Source organism: Entelurus aequoreus, linkage group LG16 (genome assembly GCF_033978785.1).
Source record: "Entelurus aequoreus isolate RoL-2023_Sb linkage group LG16, RoL_Eaeq_v1.1, whole genome shotgun sequence".
Lineage (NCBI taxonomy): Eukaryota > Metazoa > Chordata > Actinopteri > Syngnathiformes > Syngnathidae > Entelurus > Entelurus aequoreus.
In genome coordinates, this window is record NC_084746.1 from 18206082 (window position 1) to 18227237 (window position 21156).

Consider the following 21156-nt stretch of genomic DNA (forward strand, 5'->3'; position numbering starts at 1 on the left):
TGAACTAAGCAAAATTATCTGCCAATAGAACAAGAAAAATTGGCTTGTCGAGACTTTCCAAAACAAATAAAATTAGCCAACCTCAATGAACCCAAAAATACCTTAAAATAAGTACACTACTGTTCAAAAGTTTGGGGTCACATTGAAATGTCCTTATTTTTGAAGGAAAAGCACTGTACTTTTCAATGAAGATAACTTTAAACTAGTCTTAACTTTAAAGAAATACACTCTATACATTGCTAATGTGGTAAATGACTATTCTAGCTGCAAATGTCTGGTTTTTGGTGCAATATCTACATAGGTGTATAGAGGCCCATTTCCAGCAACTATCACTCCAGTGTTCTAATGGTACAATGTGTTTGCTCATTGGCTCAGAAGGCTAATTGATGATTAGAAAACCCTTGTGCAATCATGTTCACACATCTGAAAACAGTTTAGCTCGTTACAGAAGCTACAAAACTGACCGTCCTTTGAGCAGATTGAGTTTCTGGAGCATCACATTTGTGGGGTCAATTAAACGCTCAAAATGGCCAGAAAAAGAGAACTTTCATCTGAAACTCGACAGTCTATTCTTGTTCTTAGAAATGAAGGCTATTCCACAAAATTGTTTGGGTGACCCCAAACTTTTGAACGGTAGTGTATATTCTCTCTAATAACAACTGTACTACTATATGAGTACGTATTGTCTATTGTTTCATTGAAAATAAAACAGCAAAGTCCATTTGGCTGTCATCTGTTTTAATATAAGACACAATTGTGTCAAAGTCATGATTTTTTTTTTACATGCTTGAAATAAGAAATTATTACTTAAAAAAAGTAGTTTTATACTTGTGAGTGTTGATGACACAGCTTTGCAACACTTGATATTCTAGTTTCAAGAATGTTTTACTAAGCTGTAATATCTTACTGAGATCATTTAGGACCAAAACCCTTAAAAGTAAAACACTCTAACATAAAATCTGCTTAGTGAGAAGAATTATCTTATCAGACAGAAAATAAGCAAATATCACCCTTATTTGAGATATTTAATCTTACTTATATTTCAGTTTTTGCAGTGCTGTGAGTAATAATCAGTGATGAAGAAAAAAAAGCAAACATGATGCGTTTTTTAAATTAATGCTTAAAATGATCAAAATAGGTCAAATTAATAAATGTTATTATAAATGTTATTACATGACATATATACTTGCATCATGTATATAAAACCATAATGGAGGTGTTTGGATGTTTTTTAAGGGCTTTTTTTAGGCTGAATAGAGAGACTCCTATAGGCTCCATTGTAAGCAGACTTTTGATTACATTTATTTAATATTTAGAATGCATAAAAACAGAAAAACATGTGTTCTTGTCTTAAATAAGGATTGTGAACGATAGGCACAATTCCAAAAAAAAGGGCAGTTCCCCTTCAAAAGGGGAGGTTCGAACAATTGGTGCCGTGACCCAGATTTGACTCGGGGTTGCTGCATACTTGCACCCATGCATCAGTGTTTTCACTGTATATATATACTGTAGTACTGCCTTACGGGTCGAAGAAGTCTTTTTACGCACTGTCAACATAATGTGTTTGCACATCTTATGTTCGATTGATTGATGAGTATCAGTGCGATCAAATGACATCATTTGTGTCCTCATACGGAATGGCAAATTTTTAAGCCATGCGATATTCTTCTCTGTCCTCCCTGGAGGTCTACGCCATTCATCAGCTCTGCACCGCAGCGGTGTCTCAAGTTGCACTCAAAAGCGCTCCTGAAGGAATATGGGTCAGTGTGTGGATGCTGTGGTTTGTGCCACATTTCAGTACTTGACAGATTTTGTCTTTCAAAACCATCAACGCAAAGGTCGTGTTTCTGTAATGTATCATACAGTGGAGTAATTGTATTAAAAAAGAAATGGTTCCGGCCTATTGCAGGCAGTGTTTCCCACACATTCATTTATTTGTGGCGGCCCGCTACGAAAGAATTACGTCCGCCACAAATAAAAAAATAATAATTTTTTTAAAAATTAATTTATTTTTTTAAATTTTTTATTTTTTTTTGGTCCTGTCCAGCTTCTCAGGCAAATCATATAGTTGATGTAGATGCCCATATAGGCTGTTCAGATTTACTTTACAAAAGAGAAGTGTAGGATACTTCTCTTGTTGCCTTATTTGTATTTGACCACTACTGTTTTCTGTTTATTTGTTACTGACTGTGGCAGGACACCTCTGCCTCTGTTTCACTTTATGTTGCTGGTAAATAATATGGTTGTAGTAGTAGGCTAAAGTTAAATTATTTAGTATGCACTAATTAAAGGGGCAGAGCTTTAAGAGACATTTTAGCTTTTATATTTTATAAGATATATTTTTTGTAAGAACCACAATTAATAAATATATTTCAGTGAATAACTTATTGTTCAGTGGCCTAGTGGTTAGAGTGTCCGCCCTGAGATCGGTAGGTTGGAGTTCAAATCCCAGCCGAGTCATACCAAAGACTATAAAAATGGGACCCATAACCTCCCTGCTTGGCACTCAGCAACAAAGGGTTGGAGTTGGGGGTTAAATCACCAAAATGATTCCCGGGCGCGGCGCCGCTGCTGCCCACTGCTCCCCAAGGGGATGGGTCAAATGCAGAGGACAAATTTCACCACATCTAGTGTGTGTGTGACAATCATTGGTACTTTAACTTAACTTTAACTTTACACATACAAACTGTAGCACACAAAAAAGCACATTTGATAAAAAAAAACGTTATTATGGTCTTACCTTTACTTATAAATGAAGTCCATGCGCTGCTGTTGTGCGGATAATACACCCCCGCCGTAGAATGCACCCCCTGACGGGAGTGTTGTATCAACTAAAGCCCACACTTAAACTTTCCACGTGCAAGATTGAATCTATTTAAAAAAGTTATTTAATAAGAAGCCAAAAAGTGCAAAAACAATAATGTTCGTGTTGGAGGAGTTGTGAATGAATGAAATATGAAATCCGTGCTGCAGTCTGCAGGTGTACCTAATGTTGTGGCCCAGCAGTCATTCACAACTCCTGCAACACGAACATTATTGTTTTTGCACTTTTTGGCTTCTTATTAAATAACTTTTTTAAATAGATTCAATCTTGCACGTGGAAAGTTTAAGTGTGGGCTTTAGTTGATATAACACTTCCGTCAGGGGGTGCATTCTACGGCGGGGGTGCACTCTACCACCAGGAGGCGGGATTACTGCGAGCCTCAGCCAGTGCGTCTTCGCAGCCGTTTTATGATTGCTCAGCACAAGAAATACGTTACACACATACAGTTGTTGACAAAATACACTGTACATTATATACCTCAGCTAACTAAACTATGGAAATGTATAATATAGTTCATATAGCAATACGGTCTCACTGCACAGCAGGCCAGCAGTTAGCCGAGTCCGCAATCCATGTTGAAGCACAACGCAGTGACGTGCCTCAACTGGCTGCTGATCACAGCAAGTCTCTTCTCAGAATTTGAACGGCAAATGAGAAAATTCAGCGATTTTTAATAAAAATAATCTAAAACTGGTGAAGTTAAATGGAAAATAACTTTATAGTATAATCACTGGATACATATAACAATTTAATAATTTTTTTTCTTTTTACATTTTTTTTCTTTCCATGATGGCACGTGAGGCCCCGCCTCACCTGCCTCCCCTGACTGTATGTCACTGGTAGGGATGGGCGATACCACACTTTTAGGATTCGATACGATACCGATACTTTTTCCTGCATTTTGATTGATACAGATACCGATACCAATAATTTCTTATTGGCAATTTTTTGTCAGTCAAAAATATTATTACTATTGTTATTATTTAAGACAAATCACAAGACAAATACAGACCATTTATACCACATTTATTATGGTCAATATGTAATAAAAGTAAAATTAAAATAAATAACATAAATATGAAAAATAAATTAAATATTATATATAATAATAACTATATATTATATATAATAATAATTAAATATTAGGGCTTTCCAATCAACAGTCAAATCCGAATTGCAAGAAGCTGCAGTTATTTTTTAAAGTTTGTGATATAATTAGCAATTAATGAAATATGAAATAGGCTAATGTTTTCAAAATGTAAGAAATCATGTTACAGATTAAAACCAAAATCACATTCAATCATATATTCAAGATTTTCTTGGAAAAAAATAAAACTGTAATGCAAAGATGAAGAATCTCCAAATTGTATCTCTTTCTTATCTTGTTTTAAATACTCAAGCAATTTTCAACTAACAGTAAATTCCCCTGTGTGGAAATTATTTGAATTTAGGATAATCATTTAAACAAAAATATTCAGTAAACATTACTAAAAAAAAAAAACAATGCCTGTTTTAAGTCAACAGTTGGACAACACTGGATATGCCTGGCTGCATCGCTGTCGGCTGGCTGTGTGTGTGTTGCACGTTGACGACGCTCATTCGCTGTCTCCTGTCACGTGACTGGGCCAGCTCTATACTCTGCCAGGTACAGGGGTGTCCCAGCACATAGTAAGTTAAGTAAGTAATCAAAAACATCTGAAAGTGATGCTTGCACCCCCCACACGCCGTTTTTTGGTTTATATCGATACTTTTTTCAGAAAAGTGATGCCAAATGAGTAGCGTGTGAGTATCGATATATCGATACCACAGGATCGATACGCACATCCCTAGTCACTGGACTATGTATGTATGTATGTATGTGTGTATGTATGTATGTTTATTATGTAACTTTGTTGTAAGCTACCTCGCTACATGGGTTTAAAAGTAGCTAAGCTACAAGAAAAGCGACTTGTTAAAAAAGTAGCTAAGCTACTGCCAAGCTACTGGACAAATAGGTAATCTACGTAGCTTAGCTGTATGTAGCTTGTTACTGCCCATCACTGGTTTTGGGTTGCATTAATGCACTGATGAGATGCGATAAAAATTCAACCTTTGGACACAAATTGGTTCATTTCACTTGTTTTCCATATGTTTATACAAAAAGGCTGTTTGTTGACTTATTTTCAGAAGGCCAGATATTTACTGTGATAGAAGTAAATAAGTTATATTTAGGATAGCATTTAACACAAACGCATCTTATTTAAAAAAAAAGAAAGAAAAAAAAAAGAGCGGTATGGCATGAGGTGGTCGGTTCTAAATTGGGTAAAAAGTCATTTAACAGGAAACGGTATGGCAAACTAGGAGAATACACATCTACATGCCTAAACATACTTTGCGGTGTACCCCAGGGGTCAATATTGTGACCAAAATTATTCAATCTTTACACAAATTACATTTCATAGACATTGTTTGCAGACGACACCACCCCATTTTGTTAGGAGAAAATAAGCATGATTTTATATATATATATATATATATATATATATATATATATATATATATATATATATATATATATATATATGTATATGTATATATATATATATATATATATATATATATATATATATATATATATATATATATATATATATATATATATATATATATATATATATATATATATCAGTACAGACTATTTACTAGGGCTGCGAATCTTTGGGTGTCCCACGATTCGATTCAATATCGATTCTTGGGGTCACGATTCGATTCAAAATTGATTTTTTTCGATTCAACACTATTCTCGATTCAAAAACGATATTTTCCCCGATATTCAAAAGGATTCTCTATTCATTCAATACATAGGATTTCAGCAGGATCTTCCCCAGTCTGCTGACATGCAAGCAGAGTAGTAGATTTTTGTAAAAAGCTTTTATAATTGTAAAGGACAATGTTTTATCAACTGATTGCAATAATGTAATAAATAAATGATAAATGGGTTATACTTGTATAGCGCTTTTCTACCTTCAAGGTACTCAAAGCGCTTTGACAGTATTTCCACATTCACCCATTCACACACACATTCACACACTGATGGCGGGAGCTGCCATGCAAGGCGCTAACCAGCAGCCATCAGGAGCAAGGGTGAAGTGTCTTGCTCAAGGACACAACGGACGTGACTAGGTTGGTAGAAGGTGGGAATCGAACCAGGAACCCTCCGATTGCTGGCACGGCCACTCTACCAACTTCGCCATGCCGTCCCTGTAAATTAGTTTTAACTATTAAATTAACCAAAAATATGACTTATTTTATCTTTGTGAAAATATTGGACACAGTGTGTTGTCAAGCTTATGAGATGCGATGCAAGTGTAGGCCACAGTTCTTTTTTTCTTTTTTTATAAATATCTAATAATAATGTCAATGAGGGATTTTTAATCACTGCTATGTTGAAATTGTAACTAATATTGATACTGTTGTTGATAATATTCATTTTTGTTTCACTACTTTTGGATTGTTCTGTGTCGTGTTTGTGTCTCCTCTCAATTGCTCTGTTTATTGCAGTTCTGAGTGTTGCTGGGTCGGGTTTGGTTTTGGAATTGTCAATGCAATACAATTGTTTTGTTGGATTGATTAATTAAAAAATAAATAAATAAATAAAAATTAAAGAAAAAAAAAAAATAAAGAAAAAATAAAAAATCGATTTTTTAAAAATTGAGAATCGATTCTGAATCACACAACGTGAGAATCGCGATTCGAATTCAAATCGATTTTTTCCCACACCCCTATTATTAACATTGTAGATTGTCACTGAAGGCATCAAAACTATGAATGAACACATGCAGAGTTATGTTCTTAACAAAAAAAGGTGAAATAACTGAAAACATGTTTTGTATTCTAGTTTCTTCAAAATAGCCACCCTTTGCTCTGATTACTGTTTTGCACATTCTTGGCATTCTTTCGATGAGCTTCAAGAGGTAGTCACCTGAACTGGTTTTCACTTCACAGGTGTGCTTGAAGCTTGAATGCCAAGAGTGTGCAAAGCAGTAATCAGAGCAAAGGGTGGATGTTTTGAAGGAACTAGAATATAAAACATGTTTTCAGTTATTTCACCTTTTTTTTGTTAAGTACCATACTTGCCAACCCTCCCGTTTTTAGCGGGAGAATCCCGTTATCCAGCGCCTCTCCCGACAACCTCCCGGCAGAGATTTTCTCTCGACGAACTCCCGGTATTCAGCCGGAGCTGGAGGCCATGCCCCCTCCAGCTCAATGCGGACCTGAGTGGGGACAGCCGTTCTCACGTCCGCTTTCCCAGCAGCTTGCCTGCCCAATGACGTCATAACATCTACGGCTTTTAGAGAGTAGAGTGCACAACAAGGAGAGAGAGTTCTTGGTTTCTTATGTGGGTTTATTGTTAGGCAGTTTCATTAACGTCCTCCCAGCGCGGTAACAACACACAACAACAGCAGTCACGTTTAGTCTACCGTAAAGCAGTTCGTCTGCCGTAAACAGCAATGTTGTGACACTCTTAAACAGGACAATACTGCCACCTACTGGATAGCCTGCAGAACACTGAAATCAAGTATGTCTTTTATTTATATGTATAATAAAATAAAATTAAAAAATAAAAAATATATATAGCTAGAATTCACTGAAAGTCAAGTATTTCATACATATATATATATATATATATATATATATATATATATATATATATATATATATATATATATATATATATATATATATATATATATATATATATATATATATATATATATATGAAATACTTGATTTTGTGAATTCTAGCTGTAAATATACTCTCCTCTTAACCACGCCCTTTACCAAGCCCCAACCACGCCCCCCGCCCCAAACATCTATTTACAAGGGTAAATGAAAATAGACTTTGAGGCATATTAATAGATGAAAAAATATCATGTTAAAAATATTCAACATAGGGTAGCAATACAAATCTCAATACTAAAAGAAAAACAGGTTTAACTGAAGTTAATAAGCGTTGCTTCTTCCTACTCCCTTTCAGACACGTGAAACCGTAAACAACTGTGATGTGACTTTGCAAGCATGTCCAAATAAACGACCACTATCCAAGTTTCCTATCCAAATATTGTATTGTCACGTGACTAAAGAATGGCGTGTTGTTTCCTGCCATGTCCAAGTGCAGCAGGTTGGCGTGTGTCTGACGTGTGACGAGTGCAGCTTGTGACAAAAGCACTGATCTGCGTTCACTAGGAAGTCACAAGAGCCACTGGAACAATCCACTTATAGGAATGTCAACATCGGGATCTCAGCAGACCAAAAACATGGCAGTTTGGGAAGTAGTCCGGAAACTTTTTAATTTATGATTTGTTGTTGTCCCTTGCAGGCCCGCGTCTCCTTTGTCAGGGTGAAGTACCTGTTCCTCACCTGGCTGACGGTGCTGGTGGGGAGCTGGGTGCTCTACGTGCAATACTCGGCCTACACGGAGCTATGCAGAGGACACCAGTGCAGAACCGCCATTGTGAGTTCTTGGTTAGCTCGTGATGGTGTGCGCCACACCCTGTGACTCATTGATCTTTTGATTTGACAACACTTCCTCGTCGTTGCACCTTGTCAATGCCTCCTACTTGCTACTTTCAAGATGGCTGGCTTTTGCTTTCCTGGGATGCTGTTATGTAGACCACCTGTTCAACGCTCAGTAAATAACAACTAACCATCATTCCAGTAGCATCTTGTAAATGTTCAACTCACTTCTTATCAAGGCCACTTTAAATCACACCTTAGTTATGTAGACCACCTGTTCAACGCTCAGTAAATAACAACTAACCATCATTCCAGTAGCATCTTGTAAATGTTCAACTCACTTCTTATCAAGGCCACTTTAAATCACACCTTAGTTATGTAGACCACCTGTTCAACACTCAGTAACTAACAATTAACCATCATTCCAGTAGCATCTTGTAAATGTTCAACTCACTTCTTATCAAGGCCACTTTAAATCACACCTTAGTTATGTAGACCACCTGTTCAACACTCAGTAAATAACAATTAACCCTCATTCCAGTAGCATCTTGTAAATGTTCAACTTTTCTTATCAGGGCCACTTTAAATCACGCCTTAGTTATGTAGACCACCTGTTCAACGCTCAGTAAATAACAATTAACCATCATTCCAGTAGCACCTTGTAAATGTTCCACCTCACTTCTTATCAGGGCCACTTTAAATCACACCTTAGTTACGTAGACCACCTGTTCAACGCTCAGTAAATAACAATTAAACATCATTCCAGTAGCACCTTGTAAATGTTCAACTCTTCTTATCAGGGCCACTTTAAATCACACCTTAGTTATGTAGACCACCTGTTCAACACTCAGTAAATAACAATTAAACATCATTCCAGTAGCACCTTGTAAATGTTCAACTCTTCTTATTAAGGCCACAATAAATCTCACCTTATGCGCTTGTAAAATGACAATTCATGGATGACAGGCCGCCGGCCATGTCTGCCAACGTGCCCCCCCCCCCCGTCGTCATTTATGTGGTCCATCACATCATTTAAAAGTGGCCCTCCCATGGCATTTATGTGGTTTGCCACAGCATTTAATGTGGCCCCCCCATGTCATTTACATGGGGGGGCCAATGTCATTTATTGTGGTCCTTCACGTCATTTATTGTGGTCCATCACGTCATTTATTGTGGCCCATCATGTCATTTATCATGCCATGTCATTCAATGTTGTCCATCACATCATTTAACGTAGTCCATCATGTCATTTAATGTGGCCCGCCATGTCATTCAATGTTGTCCATCACATCATTTAACGTAGTCCATCATGTCATTTAATATTGTCCATCACATCATTTAACGTAGTCAATAAGGTCATTTAACGAAGTCCATCACATCATTTAACGTACCCGCCATGTTATTTAATGTGGCCCATCACATAATTTAATGTGGTCCATCACGTCATTTAGTGGCCCTTCATGTCATTTATGTGGCCCTGCACACATCATTTAATGTTGTTCATCACGTCATTTATTGTTGTCCATCACATAATTTAATGTGGCCCTTCACGTCATTTAGTGGCCCTTCACGTCATTTATTGTTGTCCATCACGTCATTTATTGTTGTCAATCACATCATTTAACGTGGTCCATCACGTCATTTAGTGGCCCTTCACGTCGTATGTGGCCCGTCATGTCATTTAATGTTGTCCATCACGTCATTAATTGCGGCCCACCATGTCATTTAGTGGCCCTTCACGTCATTTATGTGGCCCGCCATGTCATTTATTGTTGTCCATCACGTCATTAATTGTGGCCCGCCATGTCATTTAACGTGGACCATCACATCATTTAGTGGCCCTTCACGTCGTATGTGGCCCGTCATGTCATTTAACGTAGTCCATCACGTCATTTAACGTACCCGCCATGTCATTTATAGTGGCCCATCACATCATTTAATGGCCCTTCACGTTGTATGTGGCCCGCCATGTCATTTATTGTTGTCATCATGTCATTTAACATAGTCCATAAGGTAATTTAACGTAGTCCATCACGTCATTTAACGTACCCGCAATGTTATTTAATGTGGCCCTTTACATGAATTAATGTGGTCCATCACGTCATTTAGTGGCCCTTCACGTCGTATGTATTGTTGTCCATCACGTCATTAATTGTGGCCCACCATATCATTTATTGTGGTCCATCACATAATTTAACATAGTCCATAAGGTCATTTAACGTAACCGCCATGTTATTTAAGGTGGCCCATCACGTCATTTAGTGGCCCTTCACGTCATTTATTGTTGTCCATCACGTCATTAATTGTGGCCTGCCATATCATTTAATGTGGTCCATCACATCATTTAACATAGTCCATAAGGTCATTTAACGTAACCGCCATGTTATTTAAAGTGGCCCATCACGTCATTTAGTGGCCCTTCACGTCATTTATGTGGCCCTTCACGTCATTTATTGTTGTCCATCACGTCAATTGTGGCCCGCCATGTAATTTAATGTGGTCCATCACATCATTTAACGTGGTCCATCACATCATTTAATGTGGCCCATCATGTCATTTAAGGTGGCGCACTCTATCACCGTCACATCATTTATAGGCAGTGTGTGTCAGTGTCCTCATTATGATACAGTTGTAAAATATGTAGGTTATACAGTACTGATATCATCATCAAGGTTATAAAAAGTGTGTATTAATATCATCAAGAGTATCAAGGCAATAATACTGTATCTTAATGATCATATTTGTGTCAAGGTTATTAATAAAGGCGGATGTAAGTACAGTATCGAGCTTATAAAAGATTTAGGTCAGTGTCCTCATTATGATACAGTTGTAAAATGTTGATTATACAGTACTGATATCATCATCAAGGTTATAAAAAGTCAGTGTTTCCCACACATTCATTTATTTGTGGCGGCCCGCCACGAAAGAATTACGTCCGCCACAAATTTAAAAAAAAAAAAATATATATATATATATATTATTTATTTATTTATTTTGTCCTGTCCAGCTTCTCAGGCAAATCATATAGTTGATGTAGATGCCCATATAGGCTGTGTTCAGATTTACTTTACAAAAGAGAAGTGTAGGATACTTCTCTTGTTGCCTTATTTGTATTTGACCACTACTGTTTTCTGTTTATTTGTTACTGACTGTGGCAGGACACCTCTGCCTCTGTTTCACTTTATGTTGCTGGTAAATAATATGGTTGTAGTAGTAGGCTAAAGTTAAATTATTTAGTATGCACTAATTAAAGGGGCAGAGCTTTAAGAGACATTTTAGCTTTTATATTTTATAAGATATATTTTTGTAAGAACCACAATTAATAAATATATTTCAGTGAATAACTTATTGTTCAAATCTGTATATAAATATGTACATAGTGTTGTAATTATATTGTAAAATGGATGGATGGACGTTTAAAACAAAACTGTTATTATTAATTAGTAAGTATACATTTTTTGAGCCTTTTTAGAGAAAATCATATCATTGTAGTAAATTATGCAATTTACTCTGATGTCATGGTGACCATGCCCATAGCCACGCCCCCACCGCCACAGGTATCTTGGCAGTTTATGGGAAACACTGAAAGTGTATATTGATATTATAATTATAATTATTGATTAATAGTATCAAGAGTGGTATGATATGTAAATGATCATATTTGTATGAAGGTTATTGGTCTGACATCGCTTATTTTGACAACCTGTATCACCGAGTCCCGTTTGGGTTTGACTTTGGTTGTGTTGACAACCGTTTATGTCGACATCAATAACAGGATTATGCTTAAATCTGTCGTTAACATTCAACAACATATTTTGTGTTTGTATTTAATTTCTCCGTCATGGACAAGGTGACTCCTTGAGTCTCCTCCTGCTCGTCATGCAACTTACTAACCTTGTGGGTCACAAAGTCATGTGACCCCGTACTCGTCCTCCCATTGGTTGATGACCATGTTGTTTGTTTACGTTGTGCTCCTCCAAGTGTGACAAGTACAAGAAGGGCATCATCGACGGGCCGGCCTGCAGCAGCCTGTGTGACAAGGAGACCTTCTACCTGAGCAGGTGTCTCTCCAGCCTCCCCAGCGAGCAGGTAGGAGACCACCTGACCAAGTGACACCACATGTCTATTTAGAATAAGTCCAATCAGAAGGTTGCTCGAAACAAATGAAGAATGACCTCATCAAAAAACCAAAATGGCTGGTTCCACCTGGATGGCGTTATCAAAGTTCACCTTTGCACATTCTCACACAGCGCCAACATTTGGGAACAAGGGTCAAGTGATAGAAGTCAAAATAGAATCAATCTAACTAGGAGAAGGTTATACAAGTACAAGTTTCCCTTTTGCAAGTCATTGCACATAACTGTAGTGTGTTCAAGTACCCTGGATTCCAGTTAGAGACCGAGGCGTCACTAGATTTGAAAGAGGGGAGAGACGTAACCCCCAAGAGATGCACCAATGATATATTGTTTACAATAACAAGGATACATTGTTTACGATAACAATTATATATTGTTTACAATAACAATGATATATTGTTTATGATAACATATATATATTGTTTACAATAACAATGATATATTGTTTGCAATAACAATAATATATTGTTAACAATAATAATGATATATTATTTACAATAACAATGATATATTGTTTACGATAACAATGATATATTGTTTACGATAACAATGATATATTGTTTACAATAACAATGATATGTTTACAATAACAATGATATATTGTTTACAATAATAATGATACATTGTTTACAATAACAATGATATATTGTTTACGATAATAATGATATATTGTTTACAATAATAATGATATATTGTTTACAATAACAATGATTTATTGTTTACAATAACAATGATATATTGTTTACAATAGTAATGATACATTGTTTACAATAACAATGATATATTGTTTACAATAACAATGATACATTGTTTACAATAACAATTATATATTGTTTACAATAACAATGATATGTTTACAATAACAATGATATATTGTTTACAATAATAATGATACATTGTTTACAATAACAATGATATATTGTTTACGATAATAATGATATATTGTTTACAATAATAATGATATATTGTTTACAATAACAATGATTTATTGTTTACAATAACAATGATATATTGTTTACAATAGTAATGATACATTGTTTACAATAACAATGATATATTGTTTACAATAACAATGATATATTGTTTACGATAATAATGATATGTTGTTTACAATGATAATGATATATTGTTTACAATGATAATGATATTTTGTTTACAATAATAATATATTGTTTACAATAACAATGATATATTGTTTACAATAACAATGATACACTGTTTACAATAACAATGATACATTGTTTACAATGATAATGATATATTGTTTACAATGATAATGATATTTTGTTTACAATAACAATTATATATTATTTACAATAACAATTATATATTGTTTACAATAACAACGATATATTGTTTACAATAACAATTATATATTGTTTACAATAACAATTATATATTGTTTACAATAATAATGTTATTAGACTTAGACTTCCTTTTTATTGTCATTCAAATTTGAACTTTACAGTACAGATAAGAACGAAATTTCGTTGATTAGCTCATGGTAGTACAGGATAAAAAAGCAATAAGGTGCATATATAAATAAATAAATAGATTACTGTACAGATAAATATATTGCACTTTTTCATGTGCATCCACGTTTATGGATGTATGTTATATTGTCTTTTTTATTCCAGCGAGTTAATCCATTTTGGGGGGAAATTGAGTAGATAATTATGATGCGTTCAAGAGTCTTACGGCCTGAGGGAAGAAGCTGTTACAGAACCTGGAGGTTCTGCTTCGGAGGCTGCGGAACCTCTTTCTAGAGTCCAGCAGTGAAAACAGTCCTTGGTGGGGGTGGGAGGAGTCTTTGCAGATTTTCTGAGCCCTGGTCAGGCAGCGGCTTTTTGCGATCTCCTGGATAGGAGGAAGAGGAGTCCTGATGATCTTTTCCACCGTCCTCGCCACTCTCTGGAGAGACTTCCAGTCTGAGGCATTGCAGGCTCCAGTCCAGACAGAGATGCTGTTGGTCAGCAGGCTCTCTATAGTGCCTCTGTAGAATGTGGTGAGAATGGGGGGAGGGAGCTGTGCTCTTTTCATCCCACGCAAAAGGTGCATGCGCTGCTGAGCTCTTTTTACAAGAGCTCCGGTGTGTAGGGACCAGGTTATATTGTCAGTTATCTGCACCCCCAGGAACTTGGTGCTGCTTACCATCAACACTGCTGTGCCGTCGATAAAGAGTGGAGCGTGGCTGTACTGGTGCTTCCTGAAGTCAACAATGATCTCCTTGGTCTTGTCGACGTTCAGGACCAGGTTGTTGGTTTTGCACCAGTCAACCAGATGTTTCACCTCTTCCCTGTAGTCCATGTCGCTGTTGTCACGGATGAGTCCCACTACTGTTGTGTCGTCCGCATACTTCACAATGTGGTTAGTAGTGGACCTGGCGCAGCAGTCATGGGTCATCAACGTGAACAGCAGCGGACTCAGGACGCAGCCCTGGGGGGAGCCGGTGCTCAGGGAGATGGCACTGGAGGTGTTGTTGCCCACGCTCACAGACTGGGGTCTGTCTGTGAGGAAGTCAAGCAGCCAGTTGCAAAGGGGGGTACTGAATCCAAGGGGGGCCAGTTTGCTTACCAAGTGCTGCGGGATGATGGTGTTGAATGCTGAGCTGAAGTCCAGAAACAACATTCGCACGTGTGTGTCCTTTCCTTCCAGATGTTCTAAGCTCAGGTGGAGTGCAGAGGAGATGGCGTCCTCTGTGGAGCGGTTAGGGCGATAAGCAAACTGGTATGGGTCTAATGTGGGGGGGAAGTCGGGAGACAATATATTCCTTTACCAGCCTCTCGAAGCACTTCATTATGATGGGGGTGAGTGCAATGGGGCGATAATCATTGAGGGAGGAGATTGTGGGGTTTTTTGGCACTGGAATGATTGTGGCCGTCTTAAAACATGATGGTACCACAGCCTGGGTCAGCGAGATGTTGAAGATGTCTGTGAGAACCCCAGCCAGCTGGTCTGCACATCCCTTAAGCACCTTGCCCGGAATGTCATCAGGTCCCGGTGCTTTCCGGGGGTTCACTCTCCTCAGGGTTTTCCGGACATCCGCTATGTCCAGGTTGAGCGGCTGCTCATCAGGGCGAGGGATGGATTTTCTCGCCGGAGTGGTGTTAAGTGCCTCAAACCTCGCAAAGTAGTTGTTTAGGTCATTTAGGAAGCTGATACTGTTGTCACAGGGCCGGGGGGCAGCTTTATAGTTCGTGATGACCTGTGTGCCCTGCCACATTCGTTTAGTGTTTGTGGGGTTCTCGAAGAAGTCCTGCACTTTCTGACTGTGCGCACGCTTTGCAACCTTAATGGCACGGTTCAGGTTAGCTCTGGCTGTTTTTAATGCCACCATGTCGCCAGACTTAAAAGCCTTGTTCCGAGCCTTCAGCATTGCACGTACCTCACTGTTCATCCAGGGCTTCTCGTTGGCCCGTGTGGGGATGTTCTTGATCACACTGACATCCTCCATGCACTTCTGAATGTATGCGGACACAGATTCTGCATACTCCTCCACATGTGTGATGATTATCGGTGGCGGCTGCCTTGAACATATCCCAGTCTGTGGTTTCGAAGCACTCTTGTAATGCTGACATTGCTCCCTCTGACCAGGTCCTCACCTGCTTCACTGTAGCTTGCTTCCTGATCAGCAGGGGCTTGTATGCAGAAATTAGCATCGCAGATAGATGGTCTGAGGAGCTGAGGTGGGGGTGTAGTGCAGCTTTAAACGCATGTTTAATATTGCTGAACACCATGTCCAATGTGCTTCCACACCTGGTTGCAAAATTCACATATTGATGGAAATGAGGGAACACAGTTTTCATGTTAGCTTGATTAAAATCCCCTGCCACGATGAAAACTCCCTCTGGATGTGTAGTTTGCAGTTCATTGATGGATCAGTACAAAGCATTCAAAGCTTCTTAAGTGTTAGCACTGGGAGGAATGTACACTGCTGTGAAGATCATAGCACTGAATTCCCGGGGTAAATAAAATGGCCTGCATTTTATAGTTAATATTTCTACATCGGGAGAGCAGTGACATGAGACTATCTTCCCATTATTGCACCAGTTGTTATTGATGTATATACAAACACCACCGCCTCGGGATTTACCAGTGAGAGTTCTGCTCCTGTCCGACCGAAACCTAGTTAGCCCCTCGATGCTAACTGCCTCGTCCGGAACGGATGGTTTCAGCCAGGTTTCTGTGAGAAATATGGCGCATCAGTCTCTCATCTCGCGTCTTGCAACTAAATCCAGTTTAAGGTAGTCCAGTTTGTTCTCAAGGGAGCGGACCTTTGAAAGCAGGATGGAAGGAAGCGGCGTTCTGTGAGGATTAGCCTTTAGCTTTGTTGTTAGGCCCGCTCGGCATCCCCGCTTCTGCTTCCGGTCACAGCGCTTACGTCTCCTCCGTCGACGGTCCCCACTGGTACTAGGCTCCGCTGCTTCACAGGCCGCTGGATGTAGCCGGCGTAGTATTCCGATGCTAGCGAGGAGGTCCAAGGTATACCCATTTTTCGGTTCAAAACGGCCCGATCTAGCCACATCCAAAATTGTCTGGCGGTCGTATGTTACCACAGAGTGTCCACGCTGGAAGCCAGCCATGAAATCCACAGAATTTACCGGGATATTTGCCAAAATGTTCTATTACTACCATATTGTTTACAATAATAATGATATATCAGTGTTTCCCACACATTCATTTATTTGTGGCGGCCCGCCACGAAAGAATTACGTCTGCCATAAATTTAAAAAAATACATAAAATGTTTTTTTGTTTGTTTTGTTTTGTTTTTGTTTTGTTCTGTCCAGCTTCTCAGGCAAATCATATAGTTGATGTAGATGCCTATATAGGCTGTTCAGATTTACTTTACAAAAGAGAAGTGTAGGATACTTCTCTTGTTGCCTTATTTGTATTTGACCACTACTGTTTTCTGTTTATTTGTTACTGACTGTGGCAGGACACCTCTGCCTCTGTTTCACTTTATGTTGCTGGTAAATAATATGGTTGTAGTAGTAGGCTAAAGTTAAATTATTTAGTATGCACTAATTAAAGGGGCAGAGCTTTAAGAGACATTTTAGCTTTTATATTTCATAAGATATATTTTTGTAAGAACCACAATTAATAAATATATTTCAGTGAATAACTTATTGTTCAAATCTGTATATAAATATGTACATAAAGTGTTGTAATTATATTGTAAAATGGATGGATCGATGGACGTTTAAAACAAAACTGTTATTATTAATTAGTAAGTATACATTTTTTTAGCCTTTTTAGAGAAAATCATATCATTGTAGTAAATTATGCAAATTAATCGATGATGTCATGGTGACCCCGCCCATAGCCACGCCCCCACCGCCACAGGTATCTTGGCAGTTTATGGGAAACACTGTATATTGTTTACAATAACAATGATATATTGTTATTGTAAACAATATATCTTGGCTTGGCATTGTCTAGCTGAAATAAGCAGGGTCGTCCATGATAACGTTGCTTGGATGGCAACATATGTTGCTCCAAAACCTGTATGTACCTTTGCAGGCATCAAATTCCAAATGAGCTAATATTTGCAAAAAATTAAGTTTTCCAGTTGGAACATTTAATATCTTGTCTTTGCGGTCTATTCAATTGAATATAAGTGTGGCCCTCACAATTCAAGAGTTTGACACCCCTGATGTGGGTGTTACTTAGGTATGTTCTAGATATGTTAATCCCAGCTTTAAATAAAGTCCAAAACCCAATTAAAGTTTTTACATGTGTTTTACAAAGCTGCTCAAAATAGCAAGTGTGTGTGTGTATGGGGCAGAAACGTTGGGCTTAGGGTGGGATTGGTGGGCCCTTTAAGAGTCTTGTGTATGGGGGCCCAGAATGTGTTGCTCCGCCCCTGCACCTGACTCCTTAATACAGGAAAGTGCTTTCAGGTGTACGCTGGAAGCTGGGGAGACCGCCAAGGAATCATTCGCTGTCATGTGGGCCAAGTGGGGCACGACGAGATGGGCGAGGAACCGGAGCCCCGCAGGGAGGCCCCCGTGTTCGATACCCCCACCAGAGGCACGTCGGTGGAGAAGTTCAGAGAAATGGTCTTTAATCACCTCAAGGTAAAACACTAATATGTTCATTCAAATGTGACGAATACATGAGATAAAAGGAACGCATGTAGAAATATTTCAATACAGCAAGAAACACAATCTTGACCCAAAATAGACACCCAGTCAGTACCTAGAAATAATAATAATAATAATAATGACTAAAAATGTATCATTTTATATGTTTTTATTATTTTCAACCAGGCTTTTTATTTCCTTCTTTTAATTCATACATCAGTTTGTGTTTGTGCATTTCTTTGGAACGTAAATATTTGGTTAAAAATGACCAAAATTGTAGCTAATACACACTAATGGGTATTAGGAGTCAGTATAATGCAACATAGTGCTGCTAGTGTGTATTAGGAGTCAGTATAATGCAACATAGTGCCGCTAGTTTGTATTAGGAGTCAGTAGAATGCAACATGGTGCCGCTTGTGTGTTAGGAGTCAGTATAATGAAACATAGTGCTGCTAGTGTGTATTAGGAGTCAGTATAATGCAACATGGTGCTGCTAGTGTGTATTAGGAGTCAGTATAATGCAACATAGTGCTGCTAGTGCGTATTAGGAGTCAGTATAATGCAACATGGTGCTGCTAGTGTGTATTAGGAGTCAGTATAATGCAACATAGTGCTGCTAGTGTGTATTAGGAGTCAGTATAATGCAACATGGTGCTGCTAGTGTGTATTAGGAGTCAGTATAATGCAACATAGTGCTGCTAGTGCGTATTAGGAGTCAGTATAATGCAACATGGTGCTGCTAGTGTGTATTAGGAGTCAGTATAATGCAACATAGTGCTGCTAGTGTGTTAGGAGTCAGTATAATGAAACATAGTGCTGCTAGTGCGTATTAGGAGTCAGTATAATGCAACATGGTGCTGCTAGTGTGTATTAGGAGTCAGTATAATGCAACATAGTGCTGCTAGTGTGTATTAGGAGTCAGTATAATGCAACATAGTGCTGCTAGTGTGTATTAGGAGTCAGTATAATGCAACATGGTTTTGATAGTGTGTATTAGGAGTCAGTATAATGAAACATAGTGCTGCTAGTGTGTATTAGGAGTCAGTATAATGCAAAATAGTGCTGCTAGTGTGTATTAGGAGTCAGCATAATGCAACATGGTGCTGCTAGTGTGTATTAGGAGTCAGTATAATGCAACATAGTGCTGCTAGTGTGTATTAGGAGTCAATATAATGCAACATAGTGCTGCTAGTGTGTATTAGGAGTCAGTATAATGCAAAATAGTGCTGCTAGTGTGCATTAGGAGTCAGTATAATGCAACATGGTGCCGCTTGTGTGTTAGGAGTCAGTATAATGAAACATAGTGCTGCTAGTGCGTATTAGGAGTCAGTATAATGCAACATGGTGCTGCTAGTGTGTATTAGGAGTCAGTATAATGCAACATAGTGCTGCTAGTGTGTATTAGGAGTCAGTATAATGCAACATAGTGCTGCTAGTGTGTATTAGGAGTCAGTATAATGCAACATGGTTTTGATAGTGTGTATTAGGAGTCAGTATAATGAAACATAGTGCTGCTAGTGTGTATTAGGAGTCAGTATAATGCAAAATAGTGCTGCTAGTGTGTATTAGGAGTCAGCATAATGCAACATGGTGCTGCTAGTGTGTATTAGGAGTCAGTATAATGCAACATAGTGCTGCTAGTGTGTATTAGGAGTCAATATAATGCAACATAGTGCTGCTAGTGTGTATTAGGAGTCAGTATAATGCAAAATAGTGCTGCTAGTGTGCATTAGGAGTCAGTATAATGCAACATACTGCTGCTAATGTGTATTAGGAGTCAGTATAATGCAACATAGTGCTGCTAGTGTGTATTAGGAGTCAATATAATGCAACATAGTGCTGCTAGTGTGTATTAGGAGTCAGTATAATGCAACATAGTGCTGTTAGTGTGGATTAGGAGTCAGTATAATGCAGCATAGTGCTGCTAGTGTGTATTAGGAGTCAGTATAATGCAACATAGTGCTGCTAGTGTGTATTAGGAGTCAATATAATGCAACATAGTGCTGCTAGTGTGTATTAGGAGTCAGTATAATGCAACATGGTGCCGCTAGTGTGTATTAGGAGTCAGTATAATGCAACATAGTGCTGCATAGTGCTGCTAGTGTGTATTATGAGTCAGTATAATGCAACATGGTGCTGCTAGTGTGTATTAGGAGTCAGTATATTGCAACATAGTGCTGCTAGTGTGTATTAGGAGTCAGTATAATGCAACAAGGTGCCACTAGTGTGTATTAGGAGTCAGTATAATGCAACATAGTGCTGCATAGTGCCGCTAGTGTGTATTAGGAGTCAGTATAATGCAACATGGTGCTGCTAGTGTGTATTAGGAGTCAGTATAATGCAACATAGTGCTAGTAGTGTGTATTAGGAGTCAGTATAATGCAACATGGTGCTGCTAGTGTGTATTAGGAGTCAGTATAATGCAACATGGTGCCGCTAGTGTATATTAGGAGTCAGTATAATGCAACATAGTGCTGCATAGTGCTGCTAGTGTGTATTAGGAGTCAGTATAATGCAACATAGTGCTGCTAGTGTGTATTAGGAGTCAGTATAATGCAACATAGTGCTGCTAGTGTGTATTAGGAGTCAGTATAATGCAACATAGTGCTGCTCGT

The 21156-nt window shown here is 38.2% G+C and overlaps 1 protein-coding gene across 1 annotated transcript in view; it reads left to right on the top strand.

The window, feature by feature from the left end:
• Positions 1 to 21156, top strand: part of dipk1aa (divergent protein kinase domain 1Aa) — a 97256-nt gene that overhangs the window by 9074 nt on the left and 67026 nt on the right. The window contains exons 3-5 of the mRNA XM_062022279.1: positions 8184 to 8318; positions 12302 to 12409; positions 18359 to 18535. Coding sequence (XP_061878263.1) covers positions 8184 to 8318; positions 12302 to 12409; positions 18359 to 18535 — 420 coding nt within the window. The remainder of the gene's footprint in view (positions 1 to 8183; positions 8319 to 12301; positions 12410 to 18358; positions 18536 to 21156) is intronic.